The sequence below is a fragment of the Girardinichthys multiradiatus genome, chromosome 17 (genome assembly GCF_021462225.1).
Source record: "Girardinichthys multiradiatus isolate DD_20200921_A chromosome 17, DD_fGirMul_XY1, whole genome shotgun sequence".
Lineage (NCBI taxonomy): Eukaryota > Metazoa > Chordata > Actinopteri > Cyprinodontiformes > Goodeidae > Girardinichthys > Girardinichthys multiradiatus.
The window spans coordinates 27002585-27030420 of NC_061809.1; the positions used below are offsets into that span (position 1 = coordinate 27002585).

The 27836-nt window shown below is 39.3% G+C and overlaps 2 protein-coding genes across 5 annotated transcripts; both read left to right on the forward strand.

Annotated features, from left to right (window-relative positions):
• Window positions 1–642: 642 nt before the first annotated feature.
• LOC124882627 (tetraspanin-8-like) lies at window positions 643–6336 on the forward strand. Its single transcript, XM_047389064.1, has 9 exons — window positions 643–798; window positions 1934–1990; window positions 2481–2600; window positions 2680–2754; window positions 2839–2934; window positions 3034–3150; window positions 4110–4142; window positions 4243–4326; window positions 5104–6336. Exons 1-9 carry the CDS (start codon window positions 739–741, stop codon window positions 5194–5196), a joined length of 735 nt encoding a protein of 244 aa, XP_047245020.1. The 5' UTR covers window positions 643–738; the 3' UTR covers window positions 5197–6336.
• Window positions 6337–6956: 620 nt separating this feature from the next.
• On the forward strand, window positions 6957–27144 carry LOC124882730 (tetraspanin-5-like). Of its 4 annotated transcripts, XM_047389247.1 has the most exons (10): window positions 6957–9732; window positions 10665–10825; window positions 20111–20161; window positions 21685–21795; window positions 21898–21972; window positions 24154–24243; window positions 24443–24559; window positions 24663–24695; window positions 24782–24865; window positions 26921–27144. In XM_047389247.1, the coding sequence occupies exons 3-10, from the start codon at window positions 20156–20158 to the stop codon at window positions 27011–27013; spliced, it is 609 nt and encodes a 202-aa protein (XP_047245203.1). In that variant the 5' UTR covers window positions 6957–9732; window positions 10665–10825; window positions 20111–20155; the 3' UTR covers window positions 27014–27144. The 4 variants fall into 4 exon arrangements, with proteins under 4 accessions (XP_047245203.1, XP_047245200.1, XP_047245201.1 ...); XM_047389244.1 differs by lacking the exon at window positions 10665–10825; XM_047389246.1 differs by lacking the exons at window positions 6957–9732; window positions 10665–10825 and adding an exon at window positions 19011–19125.
• The last annotated feature ends 692 nt before the right edge of the window (window positions 27145–27836 follow it).

Genomic DNA, 27836 nt, shown 5'->3' on the forward strand with positions numbered 1-27836 from the left:
TTTAAAGTGCTGGCCCTAATGCTCCACTTGTGAAAGTAAATCTGTTGGGCTTTTTTTGGCACTCAGACAATTCTGAGCGTTACTCTGCCGGACAGGACACTGTTAAAAAATAGTTTTAGAAAACAGTATTACATCAGAGCAATATATATAATTAATGGTTAGTTGAATGCTTTACAACTTTTTTATATTATATAATCATTTATTTACCGTAACTGACAGGCAATAAGCAAGAAAAAAAAACCTTTTATTGTATTATTAGTTATTGTTTCAGTATAACCAATGATGAACTGCTTAATACTGTTTCCTAATAAGTCGTGGCCAGTGATTGGATATTTATTTTTACTGTTAATTAACATTTATCAGCCACAGTTTATTTAAGAGGTGATATTTAATTATTGGGCTGTTAGTTCATTGTTCACTAACTTACTTACTTCATTGCTTAATGATAAACGCCCTTCTAATAAATATCTATTAGTTAAGAGTTAATTGTTAGTTATTGTTACTTAATAATAAATTTGCCAACGTGCATAAAAGAAAAAGTTTCCCTTCCACCCTGTTTGGTATCCTGTTGTGATGAGTTTCCGGTTGGGCAGGTTGTGCTGATTGGCTGTTGCACCCCTTCACCCACCGCCTACATGCATCACAATCAGATTCTCTGCAGGCGGTGTTGCACATCACAACCAAACTGCATCCCTGCAACTCTTCTTCTTCTCCCTGAAGTCAAAGTGAAAAGCAAAGATGGGGAAAATAAACGGATGCCTCAAGTGCCTCTTTATCTTCTTCAATGTGCTGTTTGCAGTAAGTAAAAGTTATTTTCATAACTTTTTCCTGTTTAGTTCTCTAAAAAAAGAAGAAATTTAATTTCCAAGCTCATTTAGCTTTTTATTAAACATGTTAATTAACAAGAAAAAACAGTAGATTGCTTTTCAAATTACACAAAAAGACACAACGTGTTGTTTTTAGCTTTTAAGCTGCAGTTTTAAACTATTCTGGATTAGATTGAACTTTTTCTGTTATTAAGCGAATTATTCTGCATTGGAATAATAGTAAAACATTTTTCTAACAGGGGAATGGAAAATGTACAAGCTGTTCTTTAAAAAAAAAAAATATATATATATATATATATATATAGATTATATAGAGTTTAATTACAGCTAATTTATTATTTCAGAGTGAGGAGTTACATATGATTGAACAGAAGAGATTTAGTTCTGGTCAATAATTTTGTAAAGTTTGGTCCAGGAAACAGTCACTTCCAGTAACAGTAATAATGTGGGGTGGGGAGTGTCCGGTTACAGTCCGCCCATCAACCCCCTCCATGCCTTTTTTCCGTTTAATTGAATTTTTCTGCTTTCTGCTCAAGACACCATGTTCTTTTGTTTCCCGCTCAGATGAAACAAAAAGAGAAACAAATAGTTCGGAGCAGCTGTGAACAATTAAAGAAATGTTTAAAAAGTCGTTTTAGTGGTGCAAGAATGTCACGCCAAGACTTAAAAAAAGTGTTATTTTAGTTATTTTAGTGATACTTTATTTTTTTTTTGTAAATAATCATCTTTTATCATGTCTGCCCCTTTCTTTAATTACATTAAATTCTTATACCTTTCGATATTTTGACCCAGATCTTGTTAAAACAAGTAAAAACTGTTTATTTATCATATTTTATGCGTGTTGCGTTTGCAGCCTTTTCTGAAGGTGCGTCAGACAGGAGTCCAGTTCTGGCTCTCTGTCTCCCTCTAGTGTCCTGCATTATATCACAATAAATGCGTTAAAAAAATGAATATACGCAGAATAATTTCCCTTCATATGTTCTCTGCTTCCTGTCCTAAAATTGTGAGGTTAAATTAAACAGTTTGAGGCTCCCTTAAATATTAAGCATGACATTTTTTTTTAAATTAGTTTATTTGTGTTTAATTTTGTTTAATTCTGCCCCCAGATCGTCGGATGTTTGCTGATATTTGTGGCAGTGAAGGCCTCTGCTTTGGCATTCCAGGTAAAAAAAAAAAAGAAATATCACATTAATGTTGTTTAAAGTCATCTGAAAATAATAAATACATCTTTCAGTTTAATTTTGTAGTAAAAAGAACCACACATATCGAGCTACCTTTACTTAAAAGCTGACCTGGGCTAACCCACAGATGCATATAACTGATTGATTAAACTAGTGATATACAGCAAGAGCTTTCTCTGTAAATAAAACCCCTAAAATGTGGAACCTGGATGCTTTTCTTTTAATAAGGTGCACCGACAGAATCCTTTTCTTGTTTTACATCTGCAATGCATGTGGCCACTTTCATCGTGATTATTTTGGTCCACGTGGTGAACACTGGTGAACATAGTGACCACAGGAAGACCTCCATAGAAACAGTAGAATCCATATGAAGACAATGCAACATATAACAGAATATGTTTCTGGATTTTTTTAATGTAATAAATTAGTTCAAGCTTTACTGTAACTCATTATTTGTGTCCTAACCAATCAGATGTCAGCATTCGGAGGCCCGGGAGTAGGCTGGATCTGGGTGATTGCAATCGGCATCTTTGGCATCTCCTCTCTGGGAATCTTCGCCGCCTGCTCCGAGAAGGACCTTTTCCTTAAAATAGTACGCAGAAGAGTCCAAGTAGTACAGAGAAAAGAAATCCCGAGTTGGAAACTTCTGACTGAACTTGTTTCTTGTGCAGTTTGCAGGTTTCATGGTAGTTGGAATGATCATCATGCTGATCTTTGGAACAGTTGTGGCTGTTTTCAGAAACACGGTAATAATCTGCTGCTAATGTCTGGTGGTGCAGTAAAAACTACAGTCTGGGATTATTCTAATATGTCTTTTTGTCACCTTTTAGATGAAAGAAAACTATGTAAATGCATCCAAAGAATTTGCTGATCCCATCATGAAAAACGAAGATTCAAAGAAAATGCTCTCGTCCTTCCAAGAATTTGTAAGATTTCAGTGAATTCTTAGGAACACATTTACAGAATGCATTTATGTTGTGGCACATCTTGCATTTAAGTTATTTAAAAACCATCTGTGATTGCAGTGGCAGTGCTGTGGAGTGGTCAGTGCTGAGGACTGGGGTACAGAAATACCTTCCTCCTGTGAATGCAGGGATACTAATGGACCATTTGGAAGGCCTGAGTGTAAATCCACACCTGCAGTACGTTAAGCAAAAAAGTCTTGACTATATCAACATTTGGTGTCCAGATATTCAAAAGGATATACAGTTCTGGAAAGACTTTTCCCTCCACTCATCATAGGCATAAAAAATGTTAAAGATAACATTTATTTTAACTTGACATCTAGGTAACTTCTGGGTTACTTCCAGCTGCAGCTGGTGGTTTCTCTCTGGCAATATGTCAAGGATTTGTTTGTCAGCACTCATAGTTTGAGTGATAAAGGGATTCAAGGAAGAACTGTAGATTTACCCATACGGGAAAGTCTCTTGAAGGCCTCTTAGAGGTCTAAACCACTGCAGATAGACAGATCCTTGGTTCAGAGCCTGTCATGAACTGCTGGGACACTTCTGGACTTCTGGAACAACCTTTCCAAACCTCCAGCATAAGCGTTGATTAAACTTTGTAAACTACGTCAAAAAAAGAGGTCAAATATCCAGCCAGAATGATGCCTGCCAGGAGCTTGTTGATGTCAAGGAGAAAGCTGCCATAGGATCACGTGTTACTTGGGCTGCATGTATACTTTTAAGTCTGAATTCATAATTCTGACCTGGTACGAATTTCAGAAAATCCCAAATAAATTCAAACTAGTGCATCATGTCATAAAAAAAAAAAAAAAATCACTCTCGTTTATGTGACTTGTCCCTGGCAAACAATGGATCAAATAATAATTAAAAGACCTAAATTAACGTGATCATTGTGTCTATGATGAGTGGATGGCCAGCTTCTACCAGAACCGCATCTCTTTAAACTTTGGGTTGCTCACAGCTTTGCTAATTACACAGCTTTTTCACACCAATGCCAGATTTCATGAGCAAACTCTAACCTCTAGTTTCACCTGATTTTAGGTTTCTGTATAACTCTTCTGTTTTCTCAAAAGCACCAGTTGCTTTATCTGCAAGTCTCAGAAGATTGTTGTTAAAATGTTCTTGCTTTCTTACAGGGATACACAGGACCGACTCAAATCTATTCCAAGGTATTAATTTAGATCACTCAGTGCAAACACCATTACTTCATATTCTGGTCATGTTTAGATACATTAACCCTCGTTTTATTTCCCACCATCTCCTCTGCAGCCCTGCAGCGATACCATCTTTTATTATATTGACATTGCCTTCAAGATTACCCTGGGAATCCTTTTTGGATTTGCTATCACTGCAGTAAGTCCCACTGATACTCTCTTTTATGTTCTCATTGCTTATCAGCATATGACTATGCAGCAGAACTTTAAAACTACTTTTAATAATTCCTAGATTTTGCATTTCAAGCTGCAGGTACCCTTTTCCATCAACAGGTGGCAGAGTTTTATCATTTATTGGGATTTAAACTGTGTTTTCAAACATAAGGGATACTATTGCTTCTACCATACTATGAATGATTGTGGCGTATTGTGTACATGTATATTCATTTAAAATATTGTAAAAATATGTTATTATCAACCTCCAGACGATAGTTTATCATGCAATGGGAAAGAACAAGTCAAATCTACTGAGGTCCCGGCTTGCAACTTCCAGGACCTAAATGCTCCGTAGCTAAATTCTTGCTGCTTGATACCAAAGAGTCCATGCTTCCATGGGTCAGGGCTGTTTTGGCAACAAAAAAGAGACCGACACATTATTAAGCAGGCGGTCATAATGTTATGCCTGATCAGTGTAAGGATAAATTCAATTCTGAATAAAAAAGCAAACACTTTCTTTAGTTATGTCCTCATAGAGACGTGTAACAGCTTATCCAACTGTCAACCTAATAGAAGATGACCACATCTTCTCCCTAAAGGAAAATCTGAGATTACCGTCCAAATGAAGAATCAGATGTTGGCAGGAAATATAACCACCTCCTGAAAGACATGCTGGTTATAACAGAAACCTGCTCCTTGTTGTTGCCTAAAGTCACCCGTCTCCTTCACTGACCACCTGTTTGTCTACCTGTCCTTCCAGCTGTTGGGCCTGCTCATCTCCTTCCTCATGATCCATCAGGTCAAACGTCACGACAGCATTGGAGGACCTTCCATCTCCATGAAGGGATACTGAAGTTAATGTCCGCATTTGAATGTTCCCCTCTGTAATGTAACCATGGGTCAGATATTTTAAGTTTTTATCATTTAACACATGATACAGAGGGATTTTGTGGCATGGTGCGAGAAGATGTCTTCTGCGGCATTGATCTTGTTTACTTCTGAGTTTGTATGAATGAAAATCCTTCCAATATAAAAAGGTATTTTTGTACATCTTTATGTTATGTGCTGGGATGCAGTATAATAGTAATCTGTGACATGTGAAACACAGAAAACAATCAGAATCTTCTGATCAACAACACCGCCTTAAAACTGATGGGAGATGGTCCTAAAACATCTGGAATCCGTTGGGGAGGAAACCATGATGGATTAACAGCTCAGGGTTTCCACACACCCTAAACTCAACCATCATTTAAAAACAATTACAAGGTTTTAAACCAAAGACAAACCATGGGCTGTATTTTTCATTCTACACCTTCTAAGTCAAGGGTCTGCAACCTGCAAGTGGCTCTTTGGACCGTCCACAATGGCTCAGTAACTTTGCTAAAAATGATAAAGAACCAAATAATGTTTTTAAATATACGTAAAATAACAAATGCAGAATTTAGCAGTTTTTTCATGGAATAGTTGCATTGAATTTTATTTTTCTTTTCATTAGATTGAAAATTATGTGCTTTTATTTTTTTCATAATTTTAATATCAACATCCCATAAAAGTTTTGTTTTTCCTTTATATTAAAACCTAAAACTATAAATCTAAATAAAATGGTGGTTCTTGAAAAATGACAACAAATTTCCAATAGTAGATATTTAGAAAGATTTTTTTGTTGTGCAACATTTGTGTCTCTGAATGAGTTTTATTTAGACTTACTGAGGGCAAAAATGGCTCTTTGGACTGTAAAGGTTGCAGACCCCTGGCCTAAATGTTCACCTGATAAATATGCTTCTTCCAGAGAGGCTAAAGCTTTTATGCTGTTGGATTTAAATGTTTAAGCTTAAAGCTTTGGACTAAATTTGCCAGTGAAAGTTGTAACCTCAGCTTTTTATTTCATAAACGTAACCATAAAGCCATGACGTATATAAAAATAACATAGATTTCATGATATTTCGTCTGTAAAAGTATTTGACATTTTGAATAAAGGTGACATTCCCACAGATTTGTTGAAACTGAACATTTATGACTCTTTAAAATTTATTTTAAAGGGACCGCTGTGGCGGTTGGCAGCCGAGTGTGAAGCGGCTGGGATGAGGATCAGCTCCTCCAAGTCCGAGGCCATGGTTCTCGACCGGAAAAGGGTGGCTTGTCCTCTTCAGGTTGGAGGGGAGTTTCTGCCTCAAGTGGAGGAGTTTAAGTATCTCGGGGTCTTGTTCACGAGTGAGGGAAGAATGGAGCGGGAGATCGACAGACGGATCGGTGCGGCTGCCACAGTAATGGGGGCGCTTTGCCGGTTTGTTGTGGTGAAGAGAGAGCTGAGCCGAAAAGAGAAGCTATTGATTTACCGGTTGGTCTACGTTCCTACCCTCACCTATGGCCATGAACTTTGGGTCATGACTGAAAGAACGAGATCCTGGATACAAGCGGCTGAAATGAGCTTCCTCCGTAGGGTGGCCGGGCACTCCCTTAGAGATAGGGTGAGGAGCTCGGCCATCCAGGAGGAGCTTGGAGTAGAGCCGCTGCTCCTCCACATCGAGAGGAGCCATTTGAGGTGGCTCGGGCATCTATACCGGATGCCTCCTGGACGCCTTCCTTGGGAGGTGTTCCAGGCACGTCCCACCAGGAGGAGGCCCAGGGGACGGCCCAGGACACGGTGGAGGGACTATGTCTCTGGGCGTCTCTGCTTAGTCTGCTGCCCCCGCGACCCGGTCCTAGATGAAGTGGAAGACGACGAGTACGAGTAAAATTTATTTAGGTAGAATAGAAACTGGTTAAATTATTTTTGAAAAGGATAAACTACATGAGCTTTTAAAAACTTGTGTGGGGTGAGTAAAGCTCATTGGCCTCGGAAAGTATATTTTTATTTTGCACATTTAAAAGTTCAGTTCAGTTTATTTATATTGTGCCAAAATACACAAAACAGGTCCAGTTACATTCAATCAGTTTTTTTTCAGTCAACATTCATATTAAATCCAGTAATGAAATGACGTTAAAGCCGATCAGTAAAAAGTGTCTAAGAATACGAGGTGGTGGTCCATTTCAAACCATCCCACTTTTCCCAGTTTGCCTTTTTGGCTCTGGAGTGCATTACATCTTGATCTATCCTGAGTGAGCACAGGGTGGCAGTGGATGGATCTTCTCCCTCTCCTCCTTACAGAAAATGAAGCCCTGATCCAGCTGTCCACCTGTTGCTCCCTGCTGCCATCTCTCCTTTACATGAGACAGAAACTTACCTTGACCCAGAGCGGGCAGTTCACCTTTCTAAAGGGTCCCTGAGCCTCAGTCTCAACTGCACCCAGGTTTCTGGCATGTTCTGCAGTTTTCAGCCTAGTAAAGCTGGTCTCTATCTTGCTTTCTGCATAAAGTTGGAAAGAAAAGTAAACCTGGAGGAAATTTTGGCTCACCTACTTATTGCTACATTAGACACACTTATGCGTGTCAGTAGGAGTGGACCGGCAGCAGCACGGGTCGCGGCCGTTTAACGTTTTTGGTGCCATTTAACGGAAGTGGAATAAAAGTTTTGAAATACAAACTACCAATAATCTTAAAAATAATGAAACCAATCCGTTTGACTAGTGCACAAAAACCAGGCGAGACCTAAGTTGTTCTGCGGCTGTTAACTGATTCCTGTTTCTCCTGAGAGTTTTTCCTGCATGTGGGTCAGAAACCTTAAACCCGCCATAACATAAACTGGCCAAAGATTGTATTCAAGTAAGAGCAGCAGCATTTCAGTGTATTTTTACTCAAATAGAAGTATAAAGTGGTCATCCAAACAAATGACTGAAGTAAAGGTAAAAAGTATTTGGTAAAAAGCTGTCTTGAATCTTGTGCGCAAACAAGAAGTCTCACTTTAACAAACTGTACTGTCCGTGGTATTTTTCACTTGTTCCTCATCCAATGAAGTAACTAGTAGTAGGTAGAGTAGCATTTGCTCAAATAAAGTTACTTATATAAAAGTAACTAAAACTACTCCTAAAGGTTTTTTTTTTTTTAGAGCATTCAAGTGAGTAAATGTAACTAGTTGTTACCCAGCTTGGCAAAGATTTGCTGTAGAAGCTGCAGGTGGGTGAAGCCATAAGATTTGTTTGTCTCTGTCATGATCTGTTTCCAGCACACCAAGGTACATTTTCCACTGTTATACTTTCAGTTTCTCTTCTTTTTTCTTACATTTTGGTTTTGGGTTTAAATGCAGGAGTGCTTTTAAACTCATTGAAGATCTAGGTTTCACATTTACCACATCCAGCCAAATAAATACAGAAGCTTCCCAACAAATAAAAGCCCCACCTACTCATTTGTTGGCTTTCTTTTATCCTACGTCACTAAACATGTAATTTGTTCAGTGAATCTACAAATTACATGATTGTATCCATCCACCCATCATCTATACCTGCTTGTCCTTGTATGGTGCCTATCTCCAGCCGTCAAGTGATGGGGTACAGCTGGATAGGTCAACAGTCCATTACAGGGAAACACACACACACACACACACACACACACACACACACACAAACCAAAGCACCACACTGTGGGAGGAACCACACATGCACAGGGAGAACATGCAAACTCCATGCTCAAGGACCCCAGGCTGGGATTCGAACCTTAGAGCATTTTGCTGCAAGGCAACAGTGCTAACAACCAGGCCACCGTGCAGTTCATGTCAGTTTTCGTTTTTTTAGCTAATTTCAATGAAAAGGCAGACAAGTGTCTGTCAACTAAAAATAAATTTTGAAATGTTCTTGTGTTAAATTACCTGAAATATGTCTGAGTTCAGGTCAGCGAGAAGGAGGCCAGCACCATATAGGTTCATTCCTTTGTGTTTAGTTTCTTACTTGTGTTCCTCCCTCAGTTTATTCTGGTTTGTTCTTTTATGTTAGTGTTTGTAGAGCCTTTCGGTCTAAGTTTAGTTAAGTGTTACCCCCTGTTCTGCAACTGAAAACCCTGAGTATGATAGTGTGAAGTAGGTCTACTCAGGGTATGTGCTTTCTACTCTGAGCTTGTTAAGCCGCTTCCTAAAAGGACTCTGGTATTTCTGGGTTTTATTAATGCTAGTAAGGTCTTACCATACTCAGTTCATTTCTGTGAGTTATTATTGTTGTTAAGGTCTTGCCAAATTGATTAATTCCTTTGTGTGTAGTTTCTTGTGTTCTTCCTTCAGTTTATTCTGGTTTGTTCTTTTATTTTAATGTTTGTAGAGTTTTTGGGTCTAAGATCAGCTCCCTGTGTGTTATATGTGCTCAGTTATCTCCCACAGCTGTTCAGTATCCTACTGATTAGGCTCACCTGGTTCCAATATCATTCTCCACCCTTGTATGCAGCATTGAAGTTGCATGTTTTTCATGCTGGATTCTTCTGTTATGCTCCTCTGGTTTCAATGCCCTGCACTCCTCGTGTTAAACCTGTAAGTTCTCCTTGTTTTTTGGTTATAAAAGACTCCTCCACCACTGTCAGTTTCTGCATTGAGGTCCTCTTTCAACAGCATGAAATGTAATTTCATAAACCAATAAAAAATTTATGCTAAATCAACTACTAATAGTTAAAAAAATTGAAATAAAACTGCATTTGTCATTGTATCAGATTCATTAAGCTAATTGTACAAAAACAAATCCAGCAAATTTAGAAAACTTTGACAATTACTTGGTCTAATATCATTATAACATAACTCACCAAAGAATGATTTCTGTATTACATTAAATTGTGTTTTTGTCCATTTGTTGAAATCAGGCCTTTCGGGGAAAACGACCTTGTTTCTCAACGTGATTACCTATGTTGAAAACCTAAAAAATAAATAAGAAATATTTCAATTTATTTATATAGTGCCAATTCACAACAAATATAATCTCAAAGCACTTTCTAAAACATAACAAAATAAAATGAAAGTAAAATCACTAATAAAATGAACAAAATAGGCATATTTTTGAGACAGAGGCAGCAATCTTTGGGGTAAATATACAGAAATACTCATCAGTATTTCTGATGAAATACTGATGAGATTCATTCATGACATGGGTTCATTCATTCATTCATTCATTCATCTGTGACATGGATGTGATGTGACATTTGCTGTGAGGATGACACTGGTTCCTGTTATAATGTGCCTTCACTCCTAATAAAAATATTAAAATGAAACAGATAGAAGCTGAAACTCTGGGCTTTCAGGTGGTTTTTGAAGACATTTCGGTTGTGTTTAATCATGGAGATATGAGTAAAGCTGGTAGGACATATTGGGTTTGATGCCTCAGTGTTGAGAGTTTAGTCACTGACTTGCATTAATAAGTCTGTTTTTCCCAGTTTGCCACTGGGGGCTTGTAGTGTACTCTTGATCTGTTCTAGGTGAGCAAAAAGGTGGCAGTGAAGAGGAACTGATCAACAACCCCATTACAGCAGACAAACCCTTCATCCAGCTGTTCATCTCCATCCTGCCATCATTCCTTAAAAACATGCCAGAGGAACTGAACTCCTTCACTTGAGACAGAAATTTATCTAGACCCAAAGTGAGCATTCCACCTTTCTTCTGGTTCCCATATCCCCAGTTACAAACCCAACTACACCAAGGTTCTGGGATGCTGTGTAGTTTTTAGCCTCAGTTAGTCTGGTTGAGCCAATCTCTTAACCTGGCTAAATGTTCAGACCCAAAACAATGGTGTGAAAGAAAGTGTGAACGAAAGCAAGTTGGTGGAAATTCTGACTCACCCACTCTTTGCTATTGTTGACACCTACAGCAAAGCACTGTGATCCTGTGGTTACATAGAGACAATACAAGTGTTGTTAGTACTAAGAGATGTTGAAATACTCTTAAATAATCTGAGATAGCATATATGTTTCACTGAGGCTCGTTACACAGATTAAACGTATTTTTTTTAAATAACACACTTTAAGCAGGTATTAAACATGCACTTCATGAAGTCCACATTTCTACATTTAAAATGTTTTTTAACTGGTCTGATGAAATAAAACACTTGAAAACATCAGTCTGCATGTAATTAACTATATAACGGGTCTCATTTTGTGAATTAAGTTACTAAAATAAATTAACTTTTCAATAATATTCTAATTTATTGAATGTAAATGTAAATAAAAGTTGGCCAAGAATGGAGCCTTGAGGATCCTCACACGTACAAATGACTCGGTACCAGAGAATCTGACTTTATTTCCCAGTTTATCAAATGAAGCACTAAGATTCAGTAAAACCAAGTAGGAGGTTTTCGATCAATCGTTGAATGGATTTAAATTGATAGAAAATATAAGGAGACAAATACTCCTATATTAATGCCTCTGAGACCCTTTAGGGTCAAAGTTTAGTAGCTGCTTAGGTTTGTCAGAAGATTTAAAAACGCCTGGGAAATTATGCTCAGAATACTTTTATGTATATATGTTAACAGTTTTTCTGTAGACGCCGCAGGTGGGGATAGAGTTGTTACCTTATGGGTTTGCTCAAACACCCCATGACCTGTTTCCAGCAGCCACAATTCACACAAGGTTTTCCAGTGTTATACTTAGACACATTTTTTCCAGACATTTTCGTTTTGAGTTTAGATACAGAAGTTGTTTAAAACTATTTGAACACATAAAGTCTTTAACTGACAGCAGTGTGATGCTACTTTCATTATTAAACTAACTAAAGAACTACCTTTTACACACTAAAAATAATAAAGGAACACTTTGGAAACACGTCAGATCTCAGTTAGAAAACAATTCAAGCTGCCTATCTATACTGATATGAATGGGTATTGTTCCATATCATTTGATATAAATTATCAACCCCTAGAGGGCTTAATCTGAGTCATTGATAAATTTAACCCAAAAAGGTAATGCCTGCAAACTGCTTTATTCATAAAAGTTGACACAACACGTCTAATGCGTTTCACAGAAGTTAGTTGGTGTGATGTCCTGCTATTCTAAATGTGTGTTTCCTTTCAGTCTGGGTGCATGATTCTCCTTCTGAATAAATATAGCATGCTCCTTCCGTGTCAGGAATGAGACTTTGCTCTAATCGGTGTAGCTCAAATATCTTCATCTCCTGACAAGTGATGGCAGAACAGGTGGATCAGGGCTTCAGCTACAGTAATGTTGTTGTAGAGTTAATGGCTAACTGAACCTCTTGAATTTCTGGTCAATCTATGTTCTAACTCACCTTGGATCATATTAGTGGCGGATGCAGGTCTTTCAAGGAGGGGAAGCTCAATTTCAAGATTGCTGATTCGCTCATTTGCTGTCAATCAAAAAGGGATTCAGCCTCAGACAGAACATCCAATCATCATGCAGAAGCTGAGCGTCCAGGCCAGCCGAGGCCGAGCCCACTGCCCCATAGACCCCCAGAGACACTGAGCGTCCGATGGGCGGGACAAAGCCCAGCATTTTTGCTTCGCTATTGGACTAATTGTTTAAAGCTCTGTGAAGCTGCGGGAATGAGTGAGAGGAAAGCCGCGTCGTTACCAGTGATAAAAAGCTGCTTCTGAACAAAAGTTGAGCGCGTTGTAACGCATATTTATGACATGAACACACAACAGTATATATTTGATCACTTATTTTTTGACAAGCAATTCTGGCAAACCGGCGCCTCAGGAGGCAGAAACAGTGCTTCACAACACCGTTTACAGTGGGGGTGGGGAGCTGCTGACCTCGACTGGGGACATTATCGGCCGGTGGAAGGAGTACTTCGAGGATCTCCTCAATCCTGCCATCACGCATTCCCTGGTGGAAACAGAGGCTGGGGACTCAGGGTTGGATTCTTTCATCACCCAGGCTGAAGTCACCGAGGTGGTTAAAAAGCTCAGCGGTGGCAAGGCTTCGGGGTTGGATGAGATCCGCCCTGAGTACCTCAAGTCTTTGGATGTTGTGGGGCTGTCATGGTTGACTCGCCTCTTCAACATTGCTTGGCGGACGGGGACAGTGCCTCTGGACTGGCAGACTGGGGTGGTGGTCCCCCTACATAAGAAGGGTGACCGGAGGGTGTGTTCCAACTACAGGGGGATCACACTCCTCAACCTCCCTGGTAAGGCCTACGCCAGGGTATTGGAGAGGAGAGTCCGGCCGATAGTTGAACCCCGGCTTCAGGAGGAGCAGTGTGGTTTTCGTCCCGGCTGTGGAACACTGGACCAGCTCTATACCCTCTACAGGGTGCTCAAGGGTTCATGGGAGTTTGCCCAACCGGTCCACATGTGTTTTGTGGACCTGGAGAAAGCATTCGACTGTGTCCCTCGTGATGCCCTGTGGGGGTGCTCCAGGAGTATGGAATTGGTGGCCCTTTATTAGGGGCCATCCGGTCTCTACACAAGCGGAACAGGAGTTTGGTACGCATTGCCGGCACTAAGTCAGACCTGTTCCCGGTGCATGTTGGACTCCGGCAGGGCTGCCCTTTGTCACCGGTCCTGTTCATAACTTTTATGGACAGGATTTCTAGACGCAGCCAAGGGCTGGAGGGGGTCTGGTTTGGGGACCAGAGGATTTCGTCTCTTCTTTTTGCAGATGACGTGGTCCTGCTGGCCCCCTCTAGCCAAGACCTACAGCATGCGCTGTGGCAGTTCGCAGCCGAGTGTGAAGCGGCTGGGATGAGGATCAGCTCCTCCAAGTCCGAGGCCATGGTTCTCGACTGGAAAAGGGTGGCTTGTCCTCTTCAGGTTGGAGGGGAGTTCCTGCCTCAAGTGGAGGAGTTTAAGTATCTCGGGGTCTTGTTCACGAGTGAGGAAAAATGGAGCGGGAGATCGACAGATGCATCGGTGCGGCTGCCACAGTAATGGGGGCGCTGTGCCGGTCCGTTGTGGTGAAGAGAGAGCTGAGCCGAAAAGCGAAGCTCTCGATTTACCGGTTGGTCTACGTTCCTACCCTCACCTATGGCCATGAACTTTGGGTCATGACCGAAAGAACGAGATCCTGGATACAAGCGGCTGAAATGAGCTTCCTCCGTAGGTTGGCCGGGCACTCCCTTAGAGATGGGGTGAGGAGCTCGGCCATTCGGGAGGGGCTCGGAGTAGAGCCGCTGCTCCTCCACATCGAGAGGAGCCAGTTGAGGTGGCTCGGGCATCTATACCGGATGCCTCCTGGACGCCTTCCTTGTGAGGTGTTCCAGGCATGTCCAACCGGGAGGAGGCCCAGGGGATGACCCAGGACACGCTGGAGGGAATATGTCTCTTGGCTGGCCTGGGAACGCCTTGGGCTCCCCCCAGAGGAGCTGGAGGAGGTGTCTGGGGAGAGGGACGTCTGGGCGTCTCTGCTGAGTCTGCTGCCCCCGCGACCCGGTCCCGGATAAAGCAAAAGACGACGAGTACGAGTATTGAACTCACTGTTTAAAGCTCTGTGAAGCTGCGGGAATGAGTGAGAGGAAAGCCGCGTCGTTACCAGTGATAAAAAGCTGCTTCTGAACAAAAGTTGAGCGCGTTGTAACGCATATTTATGACATGAACACACAACAGTATATATTTGATCACTTTTTTTTGGACATTTTAGGGGAAGCTGAGCTTCCCTTGCAGTCTTAGGGCGATCGCCACTGGATCATATGGAGTACATTCTGCTGCTTGTCCAAGAAAAGGTCCTGGGATGAAGGTTCCAGGAAGAAAACCCAACTCATTTTGTGTTCCCAGGCCACAAGGAATATACGGTTGCCTTTGTGAGTTCTGCGTGTACCCTGGGCTTTCTTCCCCATGGTGTGTGTCAGGAAAACCCAGGGGTCATCCTGATCAGTTGCTACCCCTCAAGCTATCTCTAATGCCGAGTTCAGCCACCCTTTCACCCTTTTAGCCTCTTGTATCAGGGACCTTGTTCTTTCAGGGATGATCCATATCTCATGACCAAAACTAACGGTTGAAAGAGGTAAACCAGTAAATCAAGAGCTTCACTCTTTGGCTCAGCTCCTTCTTCACAACAAGGGACTGAAGTAAATGTTTGGACTTGGGAAATGGAGGACCCCGGAATGCAGACAAGCAGGCAGTGTGACGGTAGGAAAAAATATTTAATGAACAAAAACTCACTCACAGAAAGAGGCAGGAACAAAATAATAAACAGGCAGGCGAGACAGGCATCGCATGATCCGAACAACAAGACATGAGCATGATCTGAGAATGTTTCCACAAGGAATAAACAGAACGGAGTTGTATATATGGAACCTGAACCAGGTGAAGAAAGGAGCCAGATTAGTTTGGAGCAGGTGAACTGAATAAAGTTAATTGACAGGAGAAAACAAAACGTGGCTGGAGCAAAACAGAGACCCTTGAATACAAACTAGTACACTATGGAATTAAAGCATAACCAGATACAAAAAACATAACTTGATAAGACATGAACAAAACAAAAACTAAATAATGATTAGGAAAATAATAAACAGAAGCATGATTCAAAATCTAATAATAATAATAATAATAATAATAATAAACAAAAGAACGATTCAAAACCTTAACTGTGAAAAACATATAAAGAAAAAACCCAAAACCAAAATCCAAACAACCCCAAATCATAACAGTAGAGGCATATTACATAAGATGAAGTCTCAGTTCCTTCATCTATCTCCAGCTCCATCTGACCATCACCTCATGAACAAGGAACCAAGATACTTTAACACCTGCTTGGGGCTGAGACCGAAATGTTAAACTCAGTGAAATTATAGACTTCATGGAGTTGAACAGTTTCATTTGACATGTCTTGTTTCTGTTGTGGTTTGTTGACTCCACTCGTTTGTCTTCTTTGCTGTGACTCAGTACAAGTTTTTGGCATTTCTTATTTTGACAACTGAAATGATTTTTTAGCAGGTCTTGAAGAATCCAGTCAAACTGTAGATAGCTTAGAACTTCTGGGAAGCTGATGTTTCATTAACCAGAAAGGTCACTCACTGCACAGATTTAAACTTTAACTCAAATCTTAAAGGTATGTTTGGCAAGCCAACTAGTTTAAAGGAGCATTTAGCCATTTGTTGTCTGTGACAGGTTGTGGTTTACCCCATTTATCTAAAATATCTCATCAACAGAAATCTTTTTCCAAGAAACTGAGCGTGTCCATTTCTTTTGAGTCTGTCTTTCTGTACATTTTTCTTCTCTGGTTTTCTGTGACATTTCCTTGGTAGCTACCACAAAAATGGGCCGCTGTTTGTTTTTTTTGTTTTTTTACCACAAATGTACGTCTGCAAATCTCTGTGCACAATCTCACTGTGAAGCACTGGCAAGAGATGTTTTTGATCCAGAGCAGTCTTGCCCCTCTCTCTTCATTTCCGCCTGTTTGCATCCTTCTGTTTTGGTGATGTGGTGAAAACCACATTCTGACAGACAGTTATGTGCAAACCCTAACATTTAAGCATTCTCCCCAAATAGTTCAGAAAGGTCAAAGATGATTTATCTCTTTACAGCTTTTAACCAGTGAGAAAAATTCAGAGACAGCATAACTTTCTTTTGTATTATATTCTGCAACTTTGCCAAAACAAAAGGGGTATATTTGGGGAACACTGTGTTTTTATCTAGTAAAACTGCAACTGAAACAAATCTTGTGGGAATTTTAACTGCTGTGATATCTCACAGGAAATGAGTAAATGTCTTTAAACTATGATTACCATTACACTGTCAGACACAAAAAAAAAATTAATACAAGTGATTTTGTTAGGCAGCTAGGTGTGATAAAATAAAAGAATTAAAAGGATCAGACAGATGGAAATAAAACGGCACAGACAGAATTACATTACAATGTGAGACATTTACCAAATACTAATTAATACATTATCTCATCTTGCCAACACTTGGTTTTAGGGCTGAGGGCAGGCAGGCTCTGCTGTCAGCAAGTAGTGGGCTCTCAAAAACATCTCATCCAGCCCCAATTTTAACCACTTTGGAACATAGACACTTGTGTGGTATGTATGAGTGGCAGCGGGGACTGTTGGTGAAGGGACAACTCTGTTAGGGTTACAAGGGGGAGGAACAGTGGAGTCGAGGTGCTCTACTCGTATGATTGTGTTTGTATGTCTCTTGGAGATGTTCCTGTCTGGCTTTGTGCTGCAGGTCCTAAGCTGGGCCCTGGTGGGGGTCCTGCTTCCTTGTTTGATCCGTGGGATGAAACAGTGATCCCCCCTTGGTCTTTCTGAGTCCCGTCCGTTCTGAATTATCCTTGCTTGCCCAAGAGGTTTGGGGTTGCTGCTCCTTTGCTTCGCTTCCGTCTGCCTTCGTGTTGGTTTCCAGTGGGGGTGCCTGGTGTCTATCTGCATGGGGCTGTTGCGGTGGCCTCAGGGTGCCATGGCAATCCGCCCCTTGCTGCTGTAGGTCTTTGAGTGCTTTGAGGTTTCTACTCCTCTCACCATTGTAACGTCTTTGCAATTCTACACCTACTTGACACACACACCTACACATTTTTGTGAAAAAAACCTAGCTGCAGCAGGATGCTTTGCAGCCTAAATAGGTCACTTAAATCATTAGGGTATGCTTGGTTCTTGCGTGAAAAGGTCATGTGTGAAGCAGCAGTAAAGCTCTAGTTGATTGCCTGAACAAATTTATAGTTAGTGGGTGTGTATTTTTACTTCTTCCACTATTTTGAACTCTATATAGTTATTTGTTACATGTGGCTTACCAAGGCACTGACTCCTTAGAGGATCTGGCTGTTCTCTGCTTTCTAAGAGTTTCCCTCAAGTAGAAGAACAACCAACAAAATCTAATTATTTGGGTAGATCATGTTTCTAAATAAAAGGGCTTAGTATCTTGCACCCTGCAAATTCACGTCCATTCATCCATACAAATCGAATAATCTTCACACGCCCACTCTAATAAACTGACTGCAGCAAACAATGATCAGTTTTGATAACCTTACATGCTAAGTGCAAAATGAATCCACTCTATATCCATTTGGATGAATCTGTCAATAATCTGTCCATGCAAACGTTTCTATTTCTGTTCCACAAGGTTGTCTAAATTCAGAGGTTCCTTCCAGTACCGGAACCTCTAGATCCCAACAGATTGGGACAGTGAACTCAATCCGTCTTTTCTTGTTAAAACTGCTAATAAATCCAGGGTTAAAATAATAGTATTTAGATGAACTTTCTAAACACTGCACATCTTTTTTATGGCTAACCTGTAATAATTTAGTATCCCTCCCCTAATTGTGTTCTTCAGTGTGGTAAAAAGTCAGAATCAAACTCATTTTCTCTGTTATATAAGAGTATTCCCTCCAATTAAAAAAAGTTTTAAAATACTTTACGTTTATTTTATTACCTTATCATTGCCTGTTTGCCTGCATTTGGGTCTTTACCCAACATCTTAATCTTTTCCATAATAACAAAAATACAGAATGATTTGTAAGTGATCCATTCATTTTTGTTATTGTTACAATTTGTGGAATAACTCCAGATTTTGATAAATAGCAAACTAGCGTGAACCAACCTTGGAATTTTAGCTTTTATTCTTACTGTTTGCTGTCCTGGGGATGTTTGTAAAACACATTGTGAATGTTTAAAATTTATTTTAAATTCTGCTTAAAATTTAAACTGATCTGGTATCCTCAAAAATATTAAGGTAATGCATATATTTATAATTTCCTCAACTGTCTAGTTAGACTTATTCATTTTTGTAATGCAATGTGTTTTATTTTACTCCCATATTCTAATCACTGACAGGTTTAACTGACTGGCTGCAGATTTGCTGTCTTTGTTAAAGCTGTTCCCCTCAGTATGCAGATTGTCTGCAGAGGGTTTAAAGGCACACTGTCACTGTAGCTCTGTACAGTACAGTTCTCTCTGCCTCTCAGCTGTATAGTCAAAGTAAAAAAGAAAATAATGGGGAAAATTAATTCATGCCTGAAGGCTGTTTTCATCTCCTTCAATATTTTTTTTTCGGTAAGTAAAATAATTTTATTTGATTTTATACTATATGTGATTGTTTTTGGCTAAAAATCATGAGCTAACATTCTTTCCAAAGCACATCCAGATTTATATAATGTTCATTAATAAGAGAAACTTAACATGGCCAGCAGGTAAAATAATTTCTACTTACTAAAAAGAAAAAAAGATGAAAATATTCACTTTCAATTATTTTGTTTTGTTAATATTTAAACACTATTTGTTGTCTTAGATTTAATGTATTTGGCTATTTTATGCCATTCTGTGATGCCTGAAAAACACATTCTGCGTTATTTATGAATTTTGTTGCATGAGAGTGTCTATACAGGCCTTTCTATCTATTTACTTAATTATAAGGAAATTGTTTGTTTTTCATGTCATTAGATTTTAAATTGAGCCTAATTTGTAGGATTCGCTGACTAGTCCTTCATTAAAAATCTGCTGTTTTGTCCAGACTTTCCACATTAAACTCCCTTTATCTTACCTGTCATATTAACTAAAATACTCTATTTGAGAATTTGGATTGTTTATGTTTCCTATATTAAATCTTGTTATGTCCAGCAATGTTCACCTGCGTCTAAATTAGGGTTTCAGCTCTGCATCACTCTCTGGTGTTTTAATGCAGAAATGGCAAATATGTGACAACACAAGCAGAGAAAACGGCCATGTTTAAAATGATTTTTTAAGGATCTACTACTAATTAATGATTTTGTGCACTAATAGGTGAAATACATCAGGCTACTGTGCACCTCATGTAGAGACAATACACCATACACCCACCCAGCACCATCCAAACCCACACTGTGACTCTACCCAAACTTCACCAAATGCTAATAATGCAGTCTGAATATACTATTATGAATTATACATATTATATTTCCTTCAATACTGAAAATACTTTTCTTTGCAAGTGTGAAACAAAAGAAAATGTTGTTTGTCCTTGTTTTTGTTGAATTAAACTAATGCATCACTCTTTCTGTAGGCTGTAGGGTTAACGTTGATCTACGGTTTAGTGAAGATTACTGGCATGGAGGTAAAATACAAAAACATTACAGTTGCATCTGCTTCATGTTTCACACGTCCTGACAGTTTGTAACTCACTATGCCAAGAGAATATTTACTTCTTGAGGGGGCAGTTCATATATTTTAAATTGGGATCCTGTGAGGTAGTTATGAGTTGTCAATATGCAACCTGCTGTTGGTAACTCACTCAGTATCTTGATTTTGGACAAAATCTTTTTTCCATAAGATGTTCAGAGTAGGAAGTTGCAGAAGAGTGATGATGTACAATTTCAATTTTTTTATTGTAGTTTATTCATTTATTGATAAACTAATGAACAAGTTAAATGTAAATGGTAGTTCTTGTGCTTGATGAAAAAAAAGTTCTCAGACTTAAATAAAATACTGATATGTTAATCCTGTAACGTTATGTCTAGAAAGTCAACTTGGGCATCAACAGATAACACAATGACTCAAAAACAACATGGTGACAGCAAAGTTTTCAGCTTGTTTCCCCCACAACCAGCAGCTGGTGGGGGAAACTGAAATGCAGGCAGCATTCAGATAGATATTGCCATTTATGCTCCACTTCTGACCAGCATTGTTATTTAGGTTAGTGAGTCATGCAGTAATTATTCACGTGGTAGCGGACAGTATCTTTTATACCGCTCAAACTCTGTCAGTCCATCTACATTTTGTTTTCCCGCAGCAAACTATTGTCAGGCTCCTAAAAAGTAACCTCAAGCTAATACAAAACGTATAATGGATGAAAAGGAAGTTCAAATACTGGCATCTGCAGTCAAATTTATTCTCCTTTATTTGGCTCAGACACAGAGGAAAAATTAGGCTAGAACATCTAATTATCTGTAAAAGAAAGCATTTATTTACCTGCTAAACGTTATAGTTATAAACAGCAGTCCCTGTGGTGGTCATAACTGTAGCATAAACTGTGGTGTGTCCCCATCCCTCAGATTTCAGTTGTTCTTTCCTGTAAACCCAATATTACAATTATTTCCTAATTTCTGGCAAAAAGTTTTAGAAACAGAGAAACATTTTTTTTATGACTTGAGTAGAAACACATCCTCCCTACCTGTGTTTACTTCCACAAAGCTCAGTTTAGATTTCTGTTACTCTGATGCCCACAGGACATTAGACTATAATTGTTTTGTGGCTAGATGATTTTACTTATTACAATACAGTGTAGGATGCATGTATTTCATATTGGGATTGCACTCTATCACTTTCAGCATGATGGGGACCTTTGAAGAACCTTAAATCTGTTCCTAAAAAGTAGCTGTAAAATATAGTTAAAGTGTATCTACTCAGACTCCATTTAGTCCAATCATTTCTCTAAGGAACTACAAACTTCAATAGTTTGGGGTTTGGTTAAAGCTTGTACTTTCCATGGGCGTGTACAATGTCAAGCTATTAAAGGTAAGATACTGACTTCTCATCTCTGCCTCGCATAACCCTGCTTTAAAAACAGATTTAATTTCACGGACGTCATGCTATGTGAAAACCAGTTTCATCTTTGTTTTTGTTCTCTTTACTGAGCAGATGGATGCCTCCAGCGTGACCTGGGTTTGGGTGTTTGCCATTTGCATGCTCGGGATCTCTATGCTGGGAACTCACGCTGCTCGCACCGAGAATAAATCCTGCCTCAAAGTTGTATGTACAAGAGTTCACATAATACACACAAATAAAAAAACAACCCAATCCAAATGAACTTGATTGACAAGACAATAATTACTCATATTGTTTTCTGTGCAGTTTGCAGGTTTCATGGGAATTGGAATGATCATCATGCTAATCTTTGGAATTGCTGTAGCTGTTTTAAAAAACCCGGTAATCTGCCACATGCTTTATATGGTGCACATAAATGGACAGCATAAAGACTACAGATCAGTCTGGGAGCTGCATGGCTCAGTTGGTAAAGCAGGTGTTCTTTGTACTGATAGCTGTCTGTCCTAAACTCATACCACACTAAACAGTCATAATACACACCTCACATGTCAATAACATCTAATCACTGGATTAACTATGCCACAGGCAATCATCACTTTTAAAGAAATCAATAGTTTTTTTTTATTAAGTCTTAGGATACAAAACACCTAATAGTAGGGACACCCGCACCAAAGCACTCCACACCAAAGGCAATGTAAGAATTGCTGGTAATGATAATAGTTCTTGCTCTGGATACACTAAGTAAATGGGTCTCTGATGACCATGCAGTGGCTCATAGACCCACAACATTTCTATCCGGTGAAAATTTTAGTCCAGTACAGTGATTTATGGACTGCTATAATCCATTTCCTGGCGATGGTCAGAAAATAAAAGCATGCACCAGTTTTCTGTAGCTGGTAAAATTTAGGTCTGAATCATTAAGTACATCTACATTTATGGCATGCTCTGTTGGTTTTAGATTCTTTGAGAGATGAAGTCAGTTCAGCAATCCTGTTACTCTTGTAAATCCAGCTGGCTGGTGGCACAATCCATAAGTTATCATTTTGTAAAGTCAGCTGATACAGGCCTGTGACTAACTTACTTGGCGAATCAGTGGTCATTGATATCAAGAACACCTTTATGCAGTGACTTTGCTCATGAGATGACTGAGAAATGTAAGGCTGTTTGTTGTCAGCATTGATATATTGAGACCTGATGCAATACTCCATAGTCTGAAGTAAGGGGAAAAAATAGAAATTTGATGGTGGTCTGAGAATGGATTCTTGAGGAATCCCACATGTGATCCATGTCTTTGCTCAGATTTTTAATTATCAACAGACAAAAAGACATCCCTGTCTGTTAAGCAAGATTTGAACCAATTTACCACTGTACCAAAAAGTCTAATTAGACTAACCATGCTTTTCATTAGCTTTGCCATGCTAACATCTTGCCGAGCCGTTTCATGAAGTGTTGTCGGTTAGTCTAACAGTTATTACTCAGATCACATATGTTGCTTTGTTGTTGGCAGCCAGATATTCCCTAAGGCTGTTGAATGTCTTGCCACACCTACTAATCTTCATCACTTAAACTGTCTAGTTTGAAGTCACTTTAGGTGAATAAAATTTACTTGATGGGTTAGAGCTATAATTCTAGGAATTCTAGGAGGTAAAACCCTTGCTGCTTGGTGTGTGGTTCGACTTTTTCAGTTTTGGCAACAGTGTCTCTAACTCCGTTGTTTTTAACACTTATCTTTAAGTAAATAGAAATAGGAGTAGTAGTCAGAACTGTCATAACCTGTCTATGTTTGGGGTTATGAGTTCTGTTTGTTTTCTCTCCACTGCCATGTTCTTCACTTGCTTTGTTTCATTTCATTCAGGATGATTAGATTCATTCTGTTTAGGTGTTTGTTACCTCTTTGGTTAGAGGTTTTAGTTTGTATTTTCTTTTAGATCCGTTTTCTCCCTGTTCATGTTTGGTAGTCTCATTGTTTACTTGTTTCTGTTCACTTATATGTTTTCTGTTACCTCCTTGCACTCCCTGCTAATCTGTGTTAATTAGTCACTCTCCCTCAGTTACCTTCTGTCTCTCTTCCACCAGCTGCATCTCATTCCCTTCTGATTAGCTCCCTGGGTTCATTGGTCCATTCTCCTCCCTTCCTCAGTATTTAGACTCTCCAGTTTTCTGTTCCCACCACTGGATCCCACTGCTGTTTTCCTGTTTCATGTCTCTGTGTTCCAGTCTGTATACATGCCTAAGTGTGTCCTGTAAGTTTATCTGTTTTCATTATTAAAGCATTAATCTACTGACCGTGCAGCTTCCATCCTCCTGTATGCACTTTGGTCCTGCTTCACCCCCACACACCATGATAAGAACTGCTCTATGTCTCTGTAGTCTGATGTTTATACACCATTTAAACCCAAATTTAGCTCCACTTTTAATTATAAAAATCTAAACAATGATAAAAGCAGGTTCCACTGATTTCAGTACTCATTAGGACATCTGCAATGACAAGTATCTTTTTGCTTTAATCTTATATGTATTTTGTCTGGGATTATGCTAATTGTGTTCTTTCTTACTGTTTAGACCATTGAAAAGTTTCAAAGTGATGAATTTGCCAATGAGATCATGAAGAACGGTCACACAAAAGAACTGCTTGAGATCCTACAACAACATGTAAGAAGGGGCTCTCCCTGGTGGTTTTTTAAGGAGGCATAGACAAAATCCTTTCATTAAAATACTTTACACTTTAGTTCAGGACAAATAATCATATTAAAATTAAAGCCACTGCAGCTGTTTTGGTTTAGAAGGTACTCTGTATTGTTCCAATGTATAAAAACCGAAGAGCTTAATTTTTAATTCTCATATGTTGCAGCTTCAGTGTTGTGGATGGACTGGTGTCGAGGACTGGGGCACCTCCATCCCTGACTCTTGTAGGTGCCCATTGTCATATGGAAAATTGGAAACAGCTGAATGTAAATCCAGGCCTGAGGTGAGCTTAAAAACAGTTCTGAATTATCATATAAAACACCCTTGTTTAAAAGCATAAAAATGATCTGCAAATCTTTAAAGATGTTGTTCTTGTTTTCTTACAGGGATTCACTGGACCATCTGATATCTACTCCAAGGTATATGGATGCAAACACCTCTCACTTCACCATTCTGTTACATTTCCAGCCTGCAACCAATAACCTATTAACCACCTTCTCTGCAGTCCTGCAGTCATGCTCTTATGTATTATGTTGAACTTGGCTTCAAGATTTCCTTGGGCATCTTTTTTGGATTCTTTGTCATTGCTGTAAGTTTTGCTCATTTTCTCTTTGTTAGTGTTTTTACCTAAAAACAATCATCACTGCACAACGATACAAATCTGCTGAGAATGAGAAACTTGAGAAGCAAGAAAAAAACTTTTTCTTTACTTTTATCATGAGAAAATTAAAAGTGGATGCAGAAAATGCTATGTTACTGGTTGCCATGGTAAGTCTCTCTTTATCTTGGGAGTAAGAAGACTCCACAGCACCAATATTTACATTACACATGTAGACAGAAACACAGACAAGAATTTAATCCTTAAATAAACAGGCAGTGTTCATAATGGGATTAAATTGGATTGTGGGTGTGTGGCCGAGGGCCTTTCTGGCCATTTTAAAGTAAACTCTTATGTCCTATAGCAGTAGCTGACAGAAATACTTTTGTTATCATGTTTAAAGATTAAATCGGGTATTAAAGTAATTTAAACTCAAAGGTTTATGAATATTTTGCAGCCTCAAAACTTAGAGTGACATCATCACACATTCTGCGGTAAAAAGTCAAAAAGATAAACTAAAACTGTGATTGTGTGAAAAATTAGGTGAGGTCCAAATTTCTTTGAGTTGCCTAAACTTTAAATATTATTTTTATTGTTGACCATAGATGTCCAAAGAGTTTTGGGTTTTCTTGGTCCATTTATCAGAATTATCTCACATGTTTTAATATATATATTGTTTTTATTTCTTGTGTGAAGAGTGACAAACCGGACATTATGATGGAGATGTGCTAGAATTACATTAGGTGCTTTAATATTTTTGCATCTGCACAACTATATGGTCATATAATCAGCTGTCTCAACAGTGCATAGAGGCCGAGGCATCATTAATTCTCACCAGCCCAGCTAAACCAATGGCTTTATTTGCCTGAAAAACCCGGTATGGTTTGAAAGTGCAATCAAACTCTGGTGTGGATCATAGACACGGATTCTGGTCCGCCTAAAAACATAGTTCTTGGTCTGCTTCAAGTGAACCAAATGCAGAAATCACACTACAACACAGGGGATTGTGGGTAAACACAACCAAAATGAATGCATATGTAGCACAACTGCCAGGAGTAAGGGCTCGCCGTCACATGAGGAGGGAGGACGAGCTAAAAGCCAGATAGAAATATGATCTGATGAAAATATATCACAGCTTCTGGTAAGGACTCAGAAGAGTGAGGTTTCCAAACTACCTAGCAGGACCTATGGAGGCTGTGGGATTCAACAGTTCAGTAGAGCAGCACAAAGGTGAAAAACGTCAGCAAATATTATATAGAAATACACAACATGCTTAGAAGAAGTAACATTTCAGGTGACGAATGGAGGTAGACGACATTCTAGACACTCTCAGCGCCACTTCAGGCGAGAAGGGGAATATGTGACTTTAAAGGTCCGGTTCCCTGACAGATTGTACTGTGAAAGCAAACACTGACCAGCAAAATGTGACACCCCCAATCGAACTGAGTCCCCAATCGTACCGGGCCTAGCAGACTGTTGGGTGTGACAACAACCTTAATGTATGTAATGTGCTCTCTGCCATCTTCTTCACATCTGTTTGATTCCCCTTCATTAAAAAAACAAGACCTTTAGGACAAACGTCTGTGACTATCTATGTCCATAACGTATGAAAATACATAAGTACAACTTACTGAAATAAGCATGTCATGGTTTAAGTACTTGTGTGCAAAATGGTTTGTTTACAGGTATGACATGGAAGTAATATGTGTGAAATGGTCATGCTTGTTTACGAGTTGGTGAAGGGGTGAATTGACACGGAGCGCTTTGGAACAAATTTGTGCCCAACATTGTTGACTTCCTGCCTCAAGAACTGATGAAAACACAGCAACATAATAAGTTTCTTCAAGCTGTGGTGCTTTAGTAGCAAAGCAGAGATGCTGCATTTACCCGAATATCAATTCAGGGGGACAGTAGGCCAAATATTTATACTCAGAAGAAAAGCAACATCTGTAGGCAGCACATCCTATGGATGGAAGAATAGAAACCTCATTTTTGCTCTGGCCTAATGTCTCTTCTGACTACCTGTGTGTCCACTTGTACTTCCAGGTGATCGGCTTGATCATCGCCATCAACATGATTCACCAGATCAGTCATCACAGCAGCATTGGACAAACAGCTTTTGCATTGAAGGCATATTGAAGTCAACCTTCATGTCTTGGAGGGTTTTTGTGGCATGATGCAAAATATTAATTCTGTTTTAAAGTTTTTTCTTATTTGCCCTTGTATTAGTAGAAATGCTGCCATATAAAAATGTTTTCCAAACCCATAAACTTTTCCACCTTTCATAAGGTTACAACCATAAACGTCAATGTATTTTAATTTGATTTAATGCCGTAAAATTTGGCGGTGTCCAAGTCGAGTCCTGGATAGCCACTATCCTGCAATCTTCAGATGCATCCCTTCTCCAACACACCTGAATCAAGAAAAAATGGTTCATTACCAGGCCTCTGCAGAGCTGAAGGAATGAACGCAGATGAGGGAATTCAGCCATTTAAGTCAGGTGTGTTGGAGAAGAGATACTAAAACTTGCAGAACAGTAGCTCTGGAAGGCTGGAGCTATGCCAGATTAACACAAAGTGGTGTATAATTGTGAAGTAGAAGGAAAAGGATACATGGTTTTCAACATTAAAAACAAAAGTAGAGTCTACCTATTAGGAATATAATCTGAGTCTATTTGCAGCTGCTTTGTGAAGGTCTCAGAGGTTTCTTAGAGAACATCAGAAAACAAAAAGCATCATAAAACCAGAGAAACATAGCAGACGAGGAGAAAGTTGATGAGACATTTAAAGTAGGGTTAGGTCCTCAAACAACATTCCAAGATTTGAACATCTCACAGAGCTCTGATGAGGGACCAACTGCAGATCTACCAAGACATAAACAACTGCCTAAGCTGACAGGGCAGGAATGGAACCACTGAGGTTAAATGTAACTCTCCTCAGGTGGGGAAAAAACATTTATTAAT

Bases quoted from the DNA above. Each gene is read 5' to 3' on its own strand.
- LOC124882627 (XM_047389064.1), top strand. From the start codon at position 739: ATGGGGAAAATAAACGGATGCCTCAAGTGCCTCTTTATCTTCTTCAAT. The intron at 2,935-3,033 runs GTAAGATTTCAG...CTGTGATTGCAG, and splicing joins TCTCGTCCTTCCAAGAATTT to TGGCAGTGCTGTGGAGTGGT. The intron at 4,327-5,103 runs GTAAGTCCCACT...CTGTCCTTCCAG, and splicing joins TTGGATTTGCTATCACTGCA to CTGTTGGGCCTGCTCATCTC.
- LOC124882730 (XM_047389244.1), top strand. From the start codon at position 9,517: ATGTTTGTAGAGTTTTTGGGTCTAAGATCAGCTCCCTGTGTGTTATAT. The intron at 9,733-20,110 runs GTAAGTTCTCCT...CTCTTTCTGTAG, and splicing joins GCACTCCTCGTGTTAAACCT to GCTGTAGGGTTAACGTTGAT. The intron at 24,866-26,920 runs GTAAGTTTTGCT...TTGTACTTCCAG, and splicing joins TTGGATTCTTTGTCATTGCT to GTGATCGGCTTGATCATCGC.